This window comes from Brassica napus, chromosome A5 (genome assembly GCF_020379485.1).
Source record: "Brassica napus cultivar Da-Ae chromosome A5, Da-Ae, whole genome shotgun sequence".
Classification (NCBI taxonomy): Eukaryota; Viridiplantae; Streptophyta; class Magnoliopsida; order Brassicales; family Brassicaceae; genus Brassica; species Brassica napus.
In genome coordinates this window covers 19986150-20004945 of record NC_063438.1, presented here as the reverse complement: position 1 = coordinate 20004945, position 18796 = coordinate 19986150, and the positions used below count along the sequence as shown (strand labels likewise).

Below are 18796 nucleotides of genomic sequence, written 5' to 3'. Positions count from 1 at the left end.
CCACCAACATATTATCAACTTCCGTAAATTCAGCTTTGCACACTCTCTTTTGTAAGAAAATTTTGGCATAGTTATAGTAATAAAACAATTCAGTACTATACTTCTCACGGTAAGCTCTGACTCTAACTTCACCATAAAGTTCATGCTTTTGTAGAGTTGCTTTGATGTTCTCAAAAATAATAGCAGGATTAACACCGTCAAAAACAATGGTGTATGCTGCTTATTCTTTTTATAAGATTTTTCATCAAGACTCTATGTTAGTGTACCTTGAACACTAGTAGTTGGTGCATTTGCAAACTTAGCTGGTGCACAACTTTTTCGTTTTGAACAACAAAGCAAGAAAATAAGGTAAAAAGTATTGTAATAAATGCAAGAGCTAAAACTTCAGCAATTTTTTTCAGCTCCAGCACTTGAGCAATAAAGTTTTCTACATAGTAAGAAGATGCATATCATTCATAAGGAAACAACTTCTAATTGAACTAGTACTGTTGTTAACTTTTCTTTCTTTCTCTTTACATGGATTAAATGTCTTCTTCTCCTTCAACATCACTAGATATTGTTTCAAGAAATCTCCATATTTGTGATAATTGTTAGAAAGTGAGATTTGTATTCTCCCAAAGTTTAAATTGTTTAAAGTTATATAAATTTTAAAGTAGTTTACACAATATGACTCTAAATACCATATAATTAGGTCTCATATGAACATGCTTGAGAAAAACTTTGTTTACCTTCTCCGATTTCTTGATAAAAATAAATATATTTGTCAAGATTCTGGTTTGAGAACAATATATATATATATATATATATATGAATACGATGTAAAAATAAAAACAGAAAATGGAAAATTAAGACCTAAGTTTGTGAAAAGATGTATTTCAGAAGTTATTATTAGTAAAATTGTATATACTACAACATAAGAATACATAATCTTTTCAACTTTCAAATGTTATATAATTTATATTTTCTAGTTCTTTGCTTGTGGAGTGAAACCATTTTTTTCCTTTAAATCCAAGTTCCTTCATTGACCACACACTTGCAGCATTGCTTACATCAATGAAAAGGAAGGATGAACTATTCAAACAAGTGGTTCTGGGAGAGTCTGTATACAAAAATTGTTGGCCACTGGAGTGCTAGTATGCTCAAAGTTCAGTATATATCTAGTAGCATCTTCCGAGTTATCCATCGCGTCATTTTATAAAAAAATTGGAAGAGGTAAAAGAAAAGCTAACATTATATAGTAGTAACAAATGTTTTCAAGTTTAACAAAATTACAATCCAAACTATATGTAGAAATGCTTGTATTTCATACACACATTATATTTAAAAAAATACAAAAAAAAAAATCCAAAGCAACAACAAAGCAAGCATTCAAGAAATGGAAGAAAGCTTTTAAAAAGAGAAATCTCTCGTTTTATGGAATGTCTTTAAGCTCCAACTCAGATTTTTCTTTCTCCTTCTCCACTGAATCATCAACCCCAACACTAATCATATCAGCTTTATACTGATGCTTCATCGCAAACACTATAAAAACCAAGAAATTAAAAGCTCCCAAGACAACAAGCAACCAGTAGAAGTAGTTCAATCTCGCTTTGTTAAGGTTGCTTCTAAGCCAGCTCTTGTGCGTTACCTTATCAACAAGAGAAACAAGCAAGCTGCTCACAAAGAATCCCATCGAAATCGTGCTCAAAAACAAACCGGTGCTCATCGACTTCATCCTCTCTGGTGCTTCTCTTATAAAAAACTCAAGCTGCCCAACGTAAGCAAAAGCTTCACCCGCACCAACCAAGAAGTACTGTGGAATCAACCAGAACGCGCTTATCTTATAACCGCTGGTAACCTCTGCCTCGCGTCTAGCGTTCTCTATAACCGCGGCTACCGCCATTGCAGCCATTGACAACACAAGCCCTACTCCTATTCTCTGAAGGCTGGTGATTCCTTGAGGCTTCTTTGTGACCATTCTTGCTAAAGGCACAAAGACTCTCTCGTTAAGGGAAGTGAAGAGGAGAATGGTGAGGATGAGAAACGCAGAGTAGGAGCCTGCGGGAACCGTGAAAGACCCGAGTTTACGCTCCATGAACGTGGCTTGTTCCACCGTGAAAGTCGTCATTTGAGAGTAAATCGTCCAGAAGAGAATGTTCGTTGCCCAAATGGGAATCAGTTTCACAACTAGCTTCACTTCTTCGACCTGCGTAACGGTCGAAACCATCCACGGATCCTTCTCTTTGAACTCCTTGGTACTAGGAGAGCTCTCTTCTACGACAACCGCGGCTTTGTCTAAACACTTTAGCCTCTCGGTGTGAGGAACCGTTGTGGTTTCATAACCGTTTAAAAGACTCTGATGCGAAGGGTAGCTTTCGTTTCTTTTCTTCCACGCCAAGAAACAAACCCTCCATATAACAGTAAAAGGACTTCCCTTAGGTTTCTTGAAACGGTACAGCTTCGTCCCGCAGAGCAGAACCACGGCCGCGACAACCATGGTCGCGGCCGAGATTCCGTAGCCCCAGCCTCTCCCGACGTTGTCCTGGACGTAAACCAGGACAATCACGGCGAAGAGAGACCCGAGGCTGATGGAGAAGTAGAATCTGTTGAAGAAGAAAATCATCTGCTTCTCTTCTTTGGGATCACTCGTGTCGAACTGGTCAGATCCGAAACCGGACACGTTGGACTTGATCCCTCCTCCGCCTAGAGCTATGGTGTAGAGAGCGACGTAGAGAAGAGCTAGCTGGTGACCGTTTGCTTCTACGCACTGATGGTGAAGTCTCCTGAAGTCATCACAGAGTGGTGGTCTCATGCTTGGGATGGTTGTTGCCACTGTCAACAGCAACACTCCCTGTGATTTCACATAAGTAAAGAATCAGAGGAAGAAGTTTCTTGATACGCTCTAGCTACAACGACGTGGTTTAGGGTTTTACCAGAGCTGTGACAGAGGCTGAGATTGCGACCATCTTGTACCGACCGAGTTTAGCATCAGCCAAGAAACCACCAAGAAGTCCTAAGAGGTTGAGAGTTCCCATGAAGTTTGTCACTATGGTTGCAGATTTTGCTGATGAGATGTGTAAATCTCCGACAAGGTACGTCACTAGGTTCATTGATATGCCCATCACGCATATTCTCTCCGAAAGTTCACTCCCTTCACATTTAGTTTAAAGAAACAAAAACCGAGAAGGTTAGAAACAGAGGAATATGTTTTAGTTACAAGAACAAAACAGAGTATAGAAACAGAGTATTTTTAGTCGGTTTGTGATATGGAGACTTGAGATTGTGTACCTAAGATTAAACCGGCGCCTAACCATCCACCGGTTTTGGACTTATCAGGTGGATTTCCTCTATAGTCAAAGGCTTCTTCCGAGCCATCTTTTGCTCCATGCGACGACACATGAACCTTTAGAGACAAGCAAAACCATTAAGACAGAAAAAGTAGAGCCAAGAAAAACAGAGAAAAGGAACTAAAACTCACCATTGCTTATTGAGTACTTAAGAGAATGTGAGCGAGAAAGAAGAGTAGTAGTAGAGTTGTTTATAAGGAGAGATGTTGAAGATGGTGGAGGTTATAGTGATAAGGGTTTTGACACTTTTGTGTGTCCTTTGATTCTATCTAAGTCCAACAAAACAAAAGAAGAAAGGAGAGGAGAGGAGATTCGATTCAATGGACATGTGAAGAGTGATGGGGTTGATTGGGTCTTTTTCAAATTGTGGCTTTGCTTTAATGTGTGGTTCTTCGTGGATGATCAGATCTAAACAAACACATACGCAAGAGACAACAGTGTGATTTCACTATCTTGTGACAATGACATTTTTTTATTTCATGTGGTTCCAAGGTTTTCAGCTTCTTTGTAATTCCCCATGTCGACCCTTTCAATTACTATGTTTTGTCCTTTTATACCCTTTTCTTGTGGTTGCCCATGTCCTTCTTCTCCTTGAACAAATCTCTTAATCATTAAACCTAACATTCATACAAATACCTACCATTCACATTGCTTTTCGTTTTTAAGATTTTACACTTGGTAACATATCAATCTGTTGTTTTTATGTGTACGAAATGGTTGTGATCCATTGCTCAACCTGATCTTCTTCTTTTCTTTTTTGCACACAAGGTGTCAAGGCTAATATGGTATGTTGTTCTCTAGTATTTGGACCATTGTGGCTTGTTAAGCATCTTAGTTAGTACTCTCATTTCAATATCACATGGTTCGAAAACTTGCACATGTTCAATGATTTAGTGGGTATTTGACTGCAGATGTTGTGGGGGGGACAAAAATCTCATGAATCACTGTGTACTTGACTAAAAAATAAAAATAAACTACGACATTAATATAAGTTTAATCGGCTAGAACCAAACGACCAATCGTAACCCAAAAAGCCAATGTTATTCTATGTATGGCAGCTCGATCTGCGCAACAAATGATAATCGATAATCCTTTGTCAAAACATTGTTAAATCATGTTCGGACTTAGTAATTTGTGTCGAGCTAGGGCTTTATGATCAACTGATCACAATTATCCTTAACCAGCATTCTTATGTTTTATATAACATGTTGAATGATTTGGTACTTGGCACCGGATGGACTTGATTTTCAGTTTCTCATGTTTGTAAGAGTAAGATCTGCAATGAGAAACATACACAATGTTTCAGGTCGCATCTACAAGCAAAGCGAGAGGTGTAAACTGTAAAGTAAAAACATTTGAACCCTGTCAAGTAACAAAAATATTAGTATATTCGAAAGTGACTAAATAAAGGTGAATTGATAGGTTAAATAGTCACCGAGATGAAGGAAGATATTTTACTTAGGGAGAGAGCAATGATTACAAAGCTGTACATGTTGATGATGAGTTGATCCCTCGAACCTAGAATGATGTTAGCAACATTATTCGAAATACATTTAAAAGGTAAAAATTAAATATAAATCGTCTCCAATGGTTAAGGTAAAGGAAAGATTTAATGTACAATATTACTACAAGTTGCATTCTCTCTTTGTGGACGTCATGATGATTTTTCACCATACATTAGGAATCTCTCTTCATAAACTTTAGTATTGGCCCTACAAAATTAGTAATGTATCCACATCAATACTAACCAATTATATAAGTTAAGATATATAACAAAATGGGACAACTCTCGAAATAATTTTCGAGATGAATTATCTTCTAGAAACCAAAGGATGCTGATTATGTGGGCTGTCTATTCAAATCATTTAGCTACATTTTTGAGTAACTTTTTTCCTCGCAGAGTTCAGTTAACAAGAGTTTGATATTTCCAAAACTAATAAGGGAACTATACTTAGTTACTTACACTCGATACTTCCATATTCGTATAATAGATTCTGAACTCAAACAAAATTTACTTTTCTGTAGTTATTTGGTATTCGATTCTAGTTTATTGGGTTAGTTAAGTTCGTGAGAGTTGAGATGATTAGGGTTTAATCTTTCCAAACGTTTCTACACTTTCTCCATCCTTTTGGAAAAGGGTTAGTGATTCTAATCGATATTTCATTATTTTATATTTTTAACATGCAATTATTAAGGTTATGTGGGTCAATCCCACTACCTATAGCCAAACCATAGACAGTTCAACACGTACGTAGTTATATAATAGAATCAGATATGTTATACTAACTGATCTGTAGGATATTCTAAAGACTTGATATATATATATTTTTTTTTGGTAACCTAAAGACTTGATATTTTCTTTGCGAAAACGTGTTATATTATAATATATGTTTGTTATATATTTATTATCCTATTTCATTTGAATTATACGATAAATTATAATCCAATATGTAAAGGATATGAGTAAATCAAATCATTATCAAGTGGTCTAGAATGGAATATCAAATTTTGAATATATTAATATTTTTGAATGACTTTTTGATATAAATTAATTTTAAATTATTATTTTGATTTGAATATGTATATCAAGTAACATAAACCCATTACTTTTAATATAATGTAATAATATATATGGTTATTTTCTCAATGTTAATAAGATAGATACACACACAATATTATATCCAAAAACATATATGGTTATTTTCTCAATGTTAATTGTGTTATTTACTTAATCTAGAATGAGTTTCTCTATTTTGTTATTTTACCTAATTACTCTGTAAATACTAGCACTCGAAAATAATTAATATGTAGATCAGTAGATGGCATCAAAAAGGCTGTGATCAGTTGATGATCATGTCCACAACAAACAGTTTACATGCTTGGTTTTTACTGTATCAATGCGGCAATGTCATTTATAAAAAGGTAATATGACACATAAATTCGGTAATATGAAATTCTAGAAAAGGTTAGGTGGGGTTTTTACTGTAGAAAATAGAAACTGAGAGATTTCAATTCATCATCAACTTGGTATAAACCAAAAGGATGAGTGTTACAAAAACAAAACAAAAGGATGATTGTTTTGGGAATCTATGCCATTGCCAACTTTGGATGTGTCACATACTCACATGTCATTCCAAAATTAAAAGAATAAAGCCACAATAATGCGACGATAAGAAAATCTTCCATCTATGATACTTTGATACCACATTTGTCCCACCCTTATATCTCTATGCATGGTGCTTTATCAGTTTCTTGGTTTCTTACAAACAATACTTTTGACTCCATATTCATGCACGGTCCCTTAAGATAAAATATTAAGCTTCGTTACCTAATTGTAACGAGTCATCACATTAAGCTCAAAATACAAACACAATTCAGCTAAAGACCAGTGAAAAACCATAAAATACAATAACCATTTTATGAATAAAAGTAATCTGAAACTGTATTCTGTTAAAAATTTCTTTAAAAGTATTCTATTAACAATTCACACACGTATTCTCCAAGACTTGAATTTGAATAACCAAAACGGGATTATGTTGTTTTTTGAACTATAAATGTTTACTCTCCTCAAAAGTGGAGAGATAATTTGTGCTATTTTAAGCTATATTCAGCTGAAATGTTTTTTACCCTGAGTTTTCCTGATTTGTAAATATTCAGCTACCCTCAGAGTAAAATAGCTGTACTCTAAAAAAATTACTCCAAAATATTTTGACTTTGCTTTATCTAACTATCAACGTGATTATGTAGTTTCTTTTAAACTGTACTAGAGATTGACTTTTACCGTTTTATAAAATTGTTTAATAGTATTTTTAAATATATATGCTATTTGGATATTTAGTAGGTTTTTACACATTATAACCGTACGCACTCGAATCCCGAAAGATCCAGTTTAAAATCCGCCCATAAATTTATAATATTCAAGCTGAACCTAATTTTAAAACTCAAAAAAATCCCGATACATGAAAGAACTGATTCATACCCAAACAGATACATAAATAGTAATAAATACTCATGCCTAACTGACTATGTAAGCAACAAAAAAAAATTATTAGTTAACCAATTTGAATTTTTATCAGGAATGGAACAATTTCATTCAAACCTATAAAATTATTATGGTTGACACGTAAAATAAATAATCTCGAATTATTATGATAATAAAGATAATTAATGAAGTAGTTATGAAGAGTTAAAAATAGAATGTAAAAGATGTAATAAAAACTGAAAATAGACAACTTCTATTTTACATTTATGTAATAAATGTTGTCAAATTATTTGGAAAAGATAATAAATCAAATGGTTAAAATTAGTTTAAAAATAAATGAAGATGATGTAAGAAATCACTTAAAATTAGGAAAGTAATTTTTTGTACTTCAGTTTTAATAAAATAGATGTAGTTCAAACCACTTATAAGATCCATCATCTAAACGTAAGAATATATATGGTTCTAAATATAAAAAAAATCATCGTTTTTAAATAATGGTAACACATAAATATTTCCAGTCACAGAAGAATCATTAAGATACTTTCGATTGAAAGGAATCTAATTCTTGAGAGAACTACTCAAGATAATTGACACTTCACTTAGTGACTAGATTTACTAGATTTTACTTATTTAACTTTTTTTTTTGAATTATACAGAGGTATCCTGGCCTCACATAAGTGATCCAGACTAGTCACGTGTTGCCACGTGTCGGTCCTCTGTCCCTGGCGATGCCGAAATGTTAATTCCCCAGAGGTATTCGATTTTACTTATTTAATTTATGTAAATCTATCTTATTAAAACAGAAACATTGGATTGGACCTAACATTTATTCTACATTGGATTGGACCTAACATTTATTCTGTAAGTTTTTAAATTAAATACGCCTTTCTATTTTATAGTTAAACCAAAATATAATCACTAACTAAACTTTAATCCGCGCGTCCGCGCGAGTGTATTTTTTCAAAAATATGTTTCTATTTGTTTTTCATGTTAATAATATAAGGGATGGGCAACATACTTGAATCTGAAGAACCGAAACGATCCCGATCCAAAACAAGTAGCACCAAACCCGAACCAAAATTGATTAAATATCCGAATGATTCAAAATTTTGGTTTTTGGAGAACCAAATCCGATCCGAACCGAAGTATTTCGGGTATCTGAATGTATCTGAAATAGATTTATATACTTATATATATATTAATTATTTTTAAATTTAATGTATATAAAAACATCTAGAATATATATGATATTTTTAAGCTGGTTTAAATACTTGAAAATATATACAAAGAATCAGTAGTAAATATCTAAAACTGTAAAAGTATAATTAAAACACCAAAAATACTTATTGATTCTCTATCCAAATAGTTGAACTAAACTAATTTATATGTTAAGTTTAGGTATTCTGGCATATGTTATTCAAATTTATATCTAATATATTATTTTGTTTATAGTTTTTGAAAAATTTAAAGTATATAATAAATTTTGAAATTTTAAAAGTGGTTTAAATGGGTTATCCGAAATCAGAACTCGAACCGAACCCGCAAAAATCCAAAGCAAACCCGAACTGAAATTTAGAAGTATTCGAATGGAGCTGAAATCTTTGACTCCAAAAACCTGAAACCCAAACAGACCTGAACCGAACCCGATTAGGTAAAAGATAGATAGTTTCTCATAATATTATGGACTTCTAATTTTTCTTAAAAATATAAGTCATTACTCATTTTTTCTTAATATATTGTTATCTATGTTGCCAAACAAACCTCTTTTTTAAAACTGCAATCTATGTTTCCAAACAAACATTAAAAAAAAAAAATTTCAATCCATGTTTCCAAACAAACTTTTCTTTTAAAACTACAATCCATATTTCCAAACAAACGTTTCTTTTAAAACTACAATCCATGTTTTCAAACAAACTTTTTAAAAAATTGATATTTATGTTTCCAAATAAACTTAATTTGGACTTGAGTTTTAATAAGATAGATATTTACTTCTTTATACTATTATTCATGTTTCCAAACAATATACTCATTTTTTATACTACTATCCATGTTTCCAAACAAAAATATAATTAATCTTGTGTCCAAACAATATAAAATATTAGATCTCATCTTTTTAATGATTTCTAACAATTTTCTTTACAACTATTTAGATAAATTAGATGATTGAAAAAATTCAAATAATTTATAAAAAACAAAATAAATAGAACTTATTTTTACTGGTTTATATACTACAAATTTTTTTATTCAATAATAAATCAATTTAATAAACGGATTATTTATTTATATTTCCTAAGTAATGGTTATATCATTTATTTAAGTAACATAATAATTTAATAATAGCCATTACATAATATATACGTTATACATTGTACAATAAATAAAATAAATAAATTAAACTATATAAAAAGGAGTAATATGATCAAGACATATTTATAGTTCTTAATTATTTTATATCTATCATTTTTTCTGTCAAAATTTTGTAGTAACGTCGTAACTTTATAAAATTGCATAACAATGACCTTTGAAATTTGGATTAAAACGTGACATATTATGAAAATCTAACAATTTAAATCAAATTATATTACATATACGGTCATCCATTGGTTCAATCGGTTAGTCTCGGGTTTTAGTAGTTTTTTTAAATATGGATATTTTTAGAAAACCTAAATCGAATTATTAGATCACTGCATTAACCGGTTTGACCACGAATTGGAGTCGAATTTAAAAGCACTGATTTAAATTCAAAAATATTTTATACAATTAAAAAAAATATTTGTTTAGTTATTAGTAGAATTTTTCATCATAAAATATTTCCGGTTTGTAAAGCGCGTATCAAGATCTAGTGAACAAGTAAATTAGGTTCATTCTCTATTGAGTATTTAATACAAGTAAGATACATATTCTCTCTGACGTATTCATATCTTTTCAATCTTGAAAAAATGACATATTTTAATTCTTTTAAGTTCCTAGCTACAATTTTGACCGTCTAAAGTTTTGTCTAAATCTTGGATAAACGTACTTATGCATTGCATCGATTACCAAATGCAAATTGTACCTTGCATTTACAAGTTAATTCTCACCTAATATATCGTTTTCATAATTTCTTGTTATTTCCACTTAAATGAAAATCCGTTTCCGTGGTTATTTCATGATAACAATTTGTTCACGCAATCTCCAAGCGTTTCCCGACCACAGCTCGGTGTTGTTGTGCTTATCTTAGCATGTGTTTGTGGGCAACGTGAAACTCCTGGTCCAATCATGTACTATACTATAGATGTGTTCGAAATGAGATAAATTTACAATATGATACTGACACGTATAGATTTTTTTTTATCATCAACTTAAACAGACTCATACTGGTTCTTTAAACCAAATCGACGGTTCCGGATCCATGTGAACAACATAAGACAATTATTTTTTGGCATTGCGTACTAGACTATCCGTCTTTAAATTTTTCACACATTTTAATAAAACAAATTAAATTTGAATATTTTTTTGTGTTTATCTTTGTTTCATAATTTTAAACCAATAACAATTCAGTAAGTGCAATTAAGTTATTTGAAATTTACAATTAATTAATAAAACATGTCTTGGAAATGTAAAAAATAGATCTTTTTAAAACAAATATTTTTCATAGAATATGTAATATTAAGGAACAGAGGGAGTAGTTAATATGCTTCTTGCTTATATCAAAATCTCAATCGATGCTACGTAATACTTAATAGTTAATATGCTTCTTGCTTATATCAAAATCTCAATGAGATTTAGGAATAATAACTCTAATTTCAGAAACTTCGCTCAAATGTTGTTATATCAAAATACAAATAGCAAACCAATAAATCAAAACCGGTATAAGGGAATGTAAAATGGTAACTAAGTAAATGCAAAAGAAAATGGATGTTGTATTAACCAAGCAGTGGTACCTGGTGGTAAGAGAAAAATTTGTGGAACAATACGTAAGTCGATAGTGATCAGTTCAATTCAAGTTTTAGAAGTTACCATTGGCCATTGCTTGCCCAAGTGAAATGGTACCATGGTTTAACCTCCATCCAGAAAACTCTTGGAGATTATTTAGGACCTCGGCCAGTCGCAGGGGCGAAGCTAGAACAAAGTTCCTATGGGTGCACATCTGATACAAATTAAAATAAATGCCAATAGGGATAACGAACTTGAGACATCTGTGGGTGCACAACATCAGTCTAACCATTTTCCTAGCTAATTTTTTGTAATTTTGCTTACTAAATGCATAATATCCATAATATTAAGGGTGCACATGCCTCCATTGTCCATGCACTAGCTCCGCCCCTAGCCTGTCGTCCATAGTTTTTAAAAAGGGCTTATTGGTAGAATAACAAAAAAAATAGAAAATTAGATTTTGAGAGAGAGAGGAAGACAAAGATCCCTTAGACCATCTCCATTGGTTAGAACCCATTATGGGTTCTAATGATTAGTTTAATTGTAATTTTTGTACTTTATGAAGTTTAGAACTTCTTGTAAGGTAATTAAATTTGTGAAGGTCCAATGGCAGAACCCTTTTGAGGTTCTTAAAAATTAATTTTTCTTTTTAATTTTAAACTGCAGAGAAAAATAAGAGAGAAGCACAATGTGGTTGTTCATAGCTTATAGTCATAGTTTTAACTTATAAAAAAAACATGGAAACACATCTAAGAATTGGCCATACATCTACGTATGAATAGACAACAAAAGAGAGACAAAAGAGTCTCACCATTTTGTTTGAATCTGTATCTCCAACACACAAATGCTGCAAGCACTAAGATTATAAACACACAGAGGCTGATACCGCTAGCAACGATGATCTTGATTCGCTTGCTTCTAGCTGAGAGAGACACCAAAAACTAAATTGTAAACCATATTGCTAATACAATGTAAAAAAGAAAACAAGAATTTCTTTAAGACCTACGTAACTCAGAACGTACAATGTAAAGATACTTTAAGAATGTTTTGATAAAACAGAAGCCACATCCAAGTCAACAACAACAAAATCATAACAACTAGCTAGTCTTTTACCCATAATGAGTACCTTAGCAAACCCTTCAGCGGTTCCTGTGATATAACAAACTAAGTCCCACATTGGAGAATTAGACAAGGAGTGTCTAATATATAAAGAGATGTCCAACTCTAATAGTACGAGGCCTTTTGGGATGGAAACCAAAAATAAATCCATGCGGGCTATGAGATCAACGATAGGCTAGGACACATAGGGACAGAAGCTATGAGATCAACGATAGGAAGAGACTTGGTCGACGGCATCCCTAAGATAAAGATCGAAGATCAAACATGCGCGTCTTGCCTGGTTGGAAAGCAAACACGCCAACCGTTTCCAAAGTCAACATCATACCGAGCAACTAAAGTACTAGAGCTAGTACATGGTGATCTCTGCGGCCCCATTACCCCACCCACTGCAGGAAAGAACAGATACATATTTGTTCTAATAGACGATTGTTCTCGGTATATGTGGTCTATTCTCTTAAAAGAGAAGAGCGAAGCTTTTAAAAAATTTAAACGTTTCAAAGCTACAGTCGAACAAGAAACAAGAGAGAAGATCAAAACACTCAGGACAGACAGGGGGGGTGAGTTTACTTCAACAGAGTTTCATAAGTTCTGCGAAGAAACTGGAGTACAACGGCATCTAACGGCTCCTTACACACCACAGCAAAACGGAGTTGTTGAAAGAAGAAATAGAACTCTGCTAGGGATGACGAGAAGCATTCTCAAACACATGGGGGTACCAAATTATCTGTGGGGAGAAGCCGTGAGACACTCAACTTATCTCATAAATCGTGTGGCCACAAAGACACTAGCTGCTCAAACTCCATACGAAGCACTCAGGGGAAGAAAACCTAACATCAAACACTTGAGAGTATTTGGCTGCATTGGCTATACCAAAGTAGAAGCACCAAACATAAGAAAGCTCGATGATAGGTCTCGTACCCTTGTGCATCTAGGAACCGAACCCGGTTCCAAAGCATATCGAATGCTCGATCCAGTGACAAAAAGAATAATAGTGAGTAGAGATGTAGTGTTTGATGAGTATAAGAGATGGAAGTGGTACAACCCTGAGAATGATGAAGTGAGGAAACCAGGAGCGTTCACAATTGACTTGATGGGAGAATTTGGAAACCAAGGAGTAGAAACGCAAGAGGAGGAAGTTGATGAAGTGAATAATGATGAACAGGAGATAGCAGATGATAATGAAGACCCTGCAGCACCATATCTCGGTGACGACAACGAAACAGAGGAGGTACAACTAAGAAGATCAACGAGAGAAAGTAAAAGACCTAGCTATCTAGACGATTACATATGTATGGCGGAGGCAGAAGGTGAGCGTCTCCTTCTGTTGTTGGATGAGGAGCCATGGGACTTCAAGGAAGCCATGGAAGAGAAGGTGTGGCGCGACGCTTGTGCAAACGAGATCGAGTCCATTGTTAAGAATAAAACCTGGAACTTGGTTGAGTTACCCGAGGGAGCCAAAGCAATTGGTTTAAAGTGGATCTTCAAGATCAAACGCAACGCTGACGGGAGCATTAACAAACACAAATCAAGACTGGTGGCGAAAGGTTATATACAAAGACATGGAATTGACTTCGAGGAAGTGTTTGCACCGGTAGCACGCATTGAGACCATACGGTTCATTATTGCCTTAGCTGCATCACGAGGATGGCAAATCCACCATCTTGTCGTCAAGACAGCCTTTCTGCATGGCGACTTGAAGGAAGATGTTTATGTCAAGCAGCCCGAGGGTTTTGAGGTCAAAGGCAGTGAAGAGAAGGTGTATAAACTAAACAAAGCCTTGTATGGGTTAAGGCAGGCACCGAGAGCGTGGAACGAGAAGCTCAACTAGGTATTAGAGAAGCTCAAGTTCGTGAGATGTTCGAAAGAACCATCTCTATATCGAAAGAAGGCGCAGAATCAACACCTTCTCGTGGCCGTTTATGTCGATGATTTACTTGTGACTGGTTCAGAATTTGAGATGATTCGAGAATTCAAGAAGGAGATGTCAGAGAATTTCGAGATGAGTGACCTTGGCTTACTGACTTATTACCTTGGTATTGAAGTCTATCAACACAACGAGGGAATCACTCTGTCTCAAGAGAGATATGCAACAAAGATCTTGTGTGAAACAGGCATGAGTGAGTGTAATGCTACGCAGACTCCAATGGAGTTTGGACTTAAGATGACAAAAGGACAAGAGGAACCAGACATAGACGAGAGAGAGTTTAGAAGAGCCATCGGGTGTTTGAGATACTTGCTGCACACGAGACCCGACCTAGCGTTTAGTGTTGGCATGTTGAGCCGGTATATGCACCAACCTAAGACTTCCCATGGAGCTGCACTTAAACAAGTTCTGCGTTACTTGAGAGGTACACTTTCACTTGGCCTTGTTTATCGTCGAAAGGAGAAAACAGAGTTGATTGGTTATAGTGACTCTAGTCACAATATTGATGAGGATGATGGACGTAGTACTACGGGACATATGTTCTATTTGAATGAGTGTCCAATCACTTGGTGCTCGCAAAAGCAAGAAACTGTTGCGCTGTCAAGTTGTGAGGCTGAGTTTATGGCTGCTACGGAAGGTGCGAAGCAAGCCATATGGTTGCAGGAGTTACTTGAAGAAGTCACTGAGATCGGAAGCAAACCAGTAGAGTTAAGGCTTGACAACAAGTCAGCTATTGCACTTACAAAGAATCCTGTTTTTCATGGAAGAAGCAAACACATCCACAAGCGTTATCACTTCATCCGTGAATGCGTAGAGAATAACCAAGTCGATGTCCAACACGTCCCGGGAGCTGAGCAAAAGGCTGATGTTCTAACCAAAGCACTAGGAAGAATCAAATTCAAAGAAATGAGAGATCTTGTGGGAATTCAAGATGTGAAGGAAGTTAACTTCAAGTTTAAAGGGGAGAATGTTAGAGATAAACATGAAGATAACTTAAAGGCTAAGTTATCCTAATCCTACTCTTATTGTGTTATAGATAAAGTGTGTTTCCTAATGAGTTTAGGAAACTTAGAGATCTATATAAAGAGTTGCAAGAGTGTTGCATACCTTTGTGAGTTTAAGAGTTTGTGATTGAGAGCTTAAGGTTTTGAGATAGTTTCCTTAAGAGAGATTAATAAAGAAGAGTTTCTTTATTGTGTGTTCTTATACAACCCTTAAGCTTATAGTTCCAGTCTGAGTACCAAAGAAGATAGAGACTCTACCCATCCCAGACCCCAAATCCACATCCTCGTCCTTAGCCACAAGCGACTTGGTGATCACCAAAGGCTTCAGCTCCAGGCTCTGATCCAACGTCATTTTCCTCCATACCAACACCACGAAAGTTAACAACATTGACTCTAAACAAGATCCTAACTTTCTCAACTGTTGCAAAACACCATTGACTTTCCAATGGTAGTCACTATGACTCCATAGGCTCAAGTTGCACCTTTCGCTTTGATTCTGTAAAATTATGAACACAAGAAGCTCATGAACAACTTAAAATATGGCTTTTACATAACACTGAACCGAAACTACTCCAAACTAGGCGTCTCCTTAAAATCCGTCGCACCTTCGTTATACGTCCCCGCCGCAATTCCACCGGAGATTAACTGTAACAAAGTTAAAAACGTTATAACCGCTTGCTTTAAACGAAATTTCGATTTGGATTCGATTTAAAACTTACCGCGAAAAGATTCCAAAAACCCACAAGTACTGAACGAAGAACCCTAAACCATCCCACTGAGAACCTTCGAATGGATCAGGTTTGAGCCCATGAAGATCCTTTATCGAAGAAAGAGAGAGACAAAATCGATCAACAACAGAACTTCGACAATATTGAAGAACAGAATGACGAAAGAAGCACAATTTTTTTCCCTTCGTGTGTGAAAGGTACAAGCCAGTACCAAGCCGCCACGTATGGGGTTTTTACCAACTCTAAATTCTCTTAATTAGACACCGGTTCTATCTATTGCATTTTTCATTTATTTTTTTCTCTTTTTTCTTTAGAACCTTGTCTTGAACTTCCCGATGGACCTGCTCTTATATATTAAAAGACATGCATTGACTTTAATGCATTCACACTTCTTTCGTCACGTGTCGCTCTCAAACTCATTTAAAAAACTTACGCTGACGTGTCGCTTTAATAGAGCACCTCAAAATTTTGTTTCCTTTTTTGATTAAAAGCTACAACAAACGACATACGTAAACATTTTACATCGTGGATACAGTCTTTCATGTTTCACGTATTCCTCGTGAAGAAGCCAAAGTTTTTGAACTTTCAAAATTTTGGAAAGTTATGGGTTACGATACGGCAATAAAGGCCGCTCCATTGCAACTCAAGAACTTCCATCCTCCCCGTTTGCTTGAAGATGGTTCTATCAAAGTGGAGGCCGGAAGGTTATGAAAAGGTGTTCACAATCTTCTGCAACGAAGAAGAAAGTTCTGAAATTTGAGGTTTGAGAAGGAGAAATGACTGGTGAACACTCTGTTAAGCCCTACATGGTCGGCAAGTACCTGCATGAGATGTACTTGTGGACTTTTGATCAGAAAATGCTTATTCATTGTGCATTTTGCACAAATAAACCAAAAAAAAAAAACAGTTTGTTGTCATTGATATTGTTCTCTCTGGTTATCTATTCATTGGAATTATTTCGTATTAATATCTTTGGTAAAGATTGAAGTTTAAATCAGATAGTTTCTTCTGAGCCATAGGCAATAAGATTGTTTATACTATCTGCTAAGTTTCTGGAGGAGAATCTGTTTGTTTCTTTGTCAAAATAATTTACTTGTGATCAGTACTGTAAACAACTCTTTTTATTTGATTATCACACAACATCATATCCTTCGCAAAACTTTGATGTAGTTCTGACCTCTCTGGCCTTGCCCAAGTGATAGACGGTCAATCAAACAAGAACAGAAGAATATCCTTCTCTGCAGAGTAGTAAGCTCTCAAGCTTTGACCATTCCATCGACGGTTGCTGAAACATACATGCTTACATCTAATTTTGGAAACCTCTGCAACTGCTCTGGAGGAGAAGCAGAGGCTCTTCACAGTCTGTGATATTTAAACACATTATATAAACATTCATCTCAGGAGTTCATTATGTGTCAACATTCGTCTACAATATTAGCTAGATCAAGTTTGGTTTACATTAACTACGTTTGCATACTGGAAGACGGTTGTGTCATACATTTCATCCAATTCAGTAGTTTCTGCTATTGTTCTTGAGGATAGTCGAACCTCAAGAGATATTAAATCATATATTTGGTTGGTTTTTTTTTTCACTCAATGTATAATCATTTTGTGTGAACATTTGACTGACGTCAACTATTTTTTCTAGATCACTAGAATATCAGCTAGATTAACATTCGTCTACAGCAACTATTTGGTATCATGTTATCTTCTAAAGACACATGCATATTCAATATAAAATTGTTCTAGACCTATAGCTAGATCAATATGTGTGTTAGTTCTGACAGTATAAATAATCTAAGCTACATTCGAATAGTAATGGTCCGTTAAATATATGTATATTTTCTGTTTGCATAATGAACCTGGTGAACATTAAGAACTCTTTAGACTATATTTTTTATTTTACTATAATTATCTAACCCAAGCTATCTATTATTCCTGTTGTAGTCTAAATAAATAAATAAATATATATATATAGTAACAAAAATTCAATCAAATATTTCAATCAAAGATTTTTAATATAGCAGAGATCTTATACTTACTTGAATAAGGCTAAAGTTTCAATAGATCCTTTGCGACGTATGTCATAAATTTATTGTTGTTACCTTTATTAAAAATTGAAGGTAATATTTTGACATAGTATGGTAAACAATGCAAAAGGAATTACGGCTACTATATATACGATGGCATCTTTTGTTTTCCTATCCCACTCATGTAACTAAACATTCTATTAAAAGCAAAGTAAAATCAATGATCCCACTAATAATTAAAAATATCTAACTCATATATGTAATATGACCAAATTATTCACTATATATATATATATATATATATACATGTTTTAAGCTAGAGGTTATAATCATCGCTCTCCAAGCTAAACAAACTTATTTGCTTTAATGGTTAGATTAAGGGTCTAACTGTTGACCATTCGGGAAACAAGAGGAACAGATTAAAAAGAAATGTTCCGGAATAAAATAGCAGGAATGAAAAGGAATGGTTGTTCCTTATCACTTTTAACAAGGAATACTTTTGTTCTTTAATTCTCTACAAAAAAAGGAATGAAAGGGAATGAGAGGGAATTATTATTCCTTGTGAATAGTGATTTTTTCAGGAACGTTAGGGAATGCATTATTCCTCGCTGTTCCCTGGTCACCATTCATATTTTTATCAAATTCTATAAATCAAATAAAAAATATTAACGTTTCTATTTTAATTTTATGATTTTTCGTTTGACATATAAAATTAAAAGAACAAAAGAGTCATTTTGAGATTGTGTTATGAGATATAGGGGTATGAGA

The 18796-nt window shown here is 34.2% G+C and overlaps 1 protein-coding gene and 1 long non-coding RNA gene across 2 annotated transcripts; both read right to left on the bottom strand.

The window, feature by feature from the left end:
* Positions 1–1213: 1213 nt before the first annotated feature.
* LOC106369914 (protein NRT1/ PTR FAMILY 6.4-like) lies at positions 1214–3843 on the bottom strand. Its single transcript, XM_048779285.1, has 4 exons — positions 3458–3843; positions 3268–3382; positions 2913–3130; positions 1214–2830 (listed from the first exon to the last, which is right to left on the bottom strand). Exons 1-4 carry the CDS (start codon positions 3458–3460, stop codon positions 1412–1414), a joined length of 1755 nt encoding a protein of 584 aa, XP_048635242.1. The 5' UTR covers positions 3461–3843; the 3' UTR covers positions 1214–1411.
* Positions 3844–15497: 11654 nt separating this feature from the next.
* LOC106449544 lies at positions 15498–16321 on the bottom strand. Its single transcript, XR_001289196.3, has 3 exons — positions 15990–16321; positions 15876–15915; positions 15498–15766 (listed from the first exon to the last, which is right to left on the bottom strand). It is a non-coding gene; the product is annotated as an uncharacterized LOC106449544 (long non-coding RNA).
* Positions 16322–18796: the final 2475 nt, after the last annotated feature.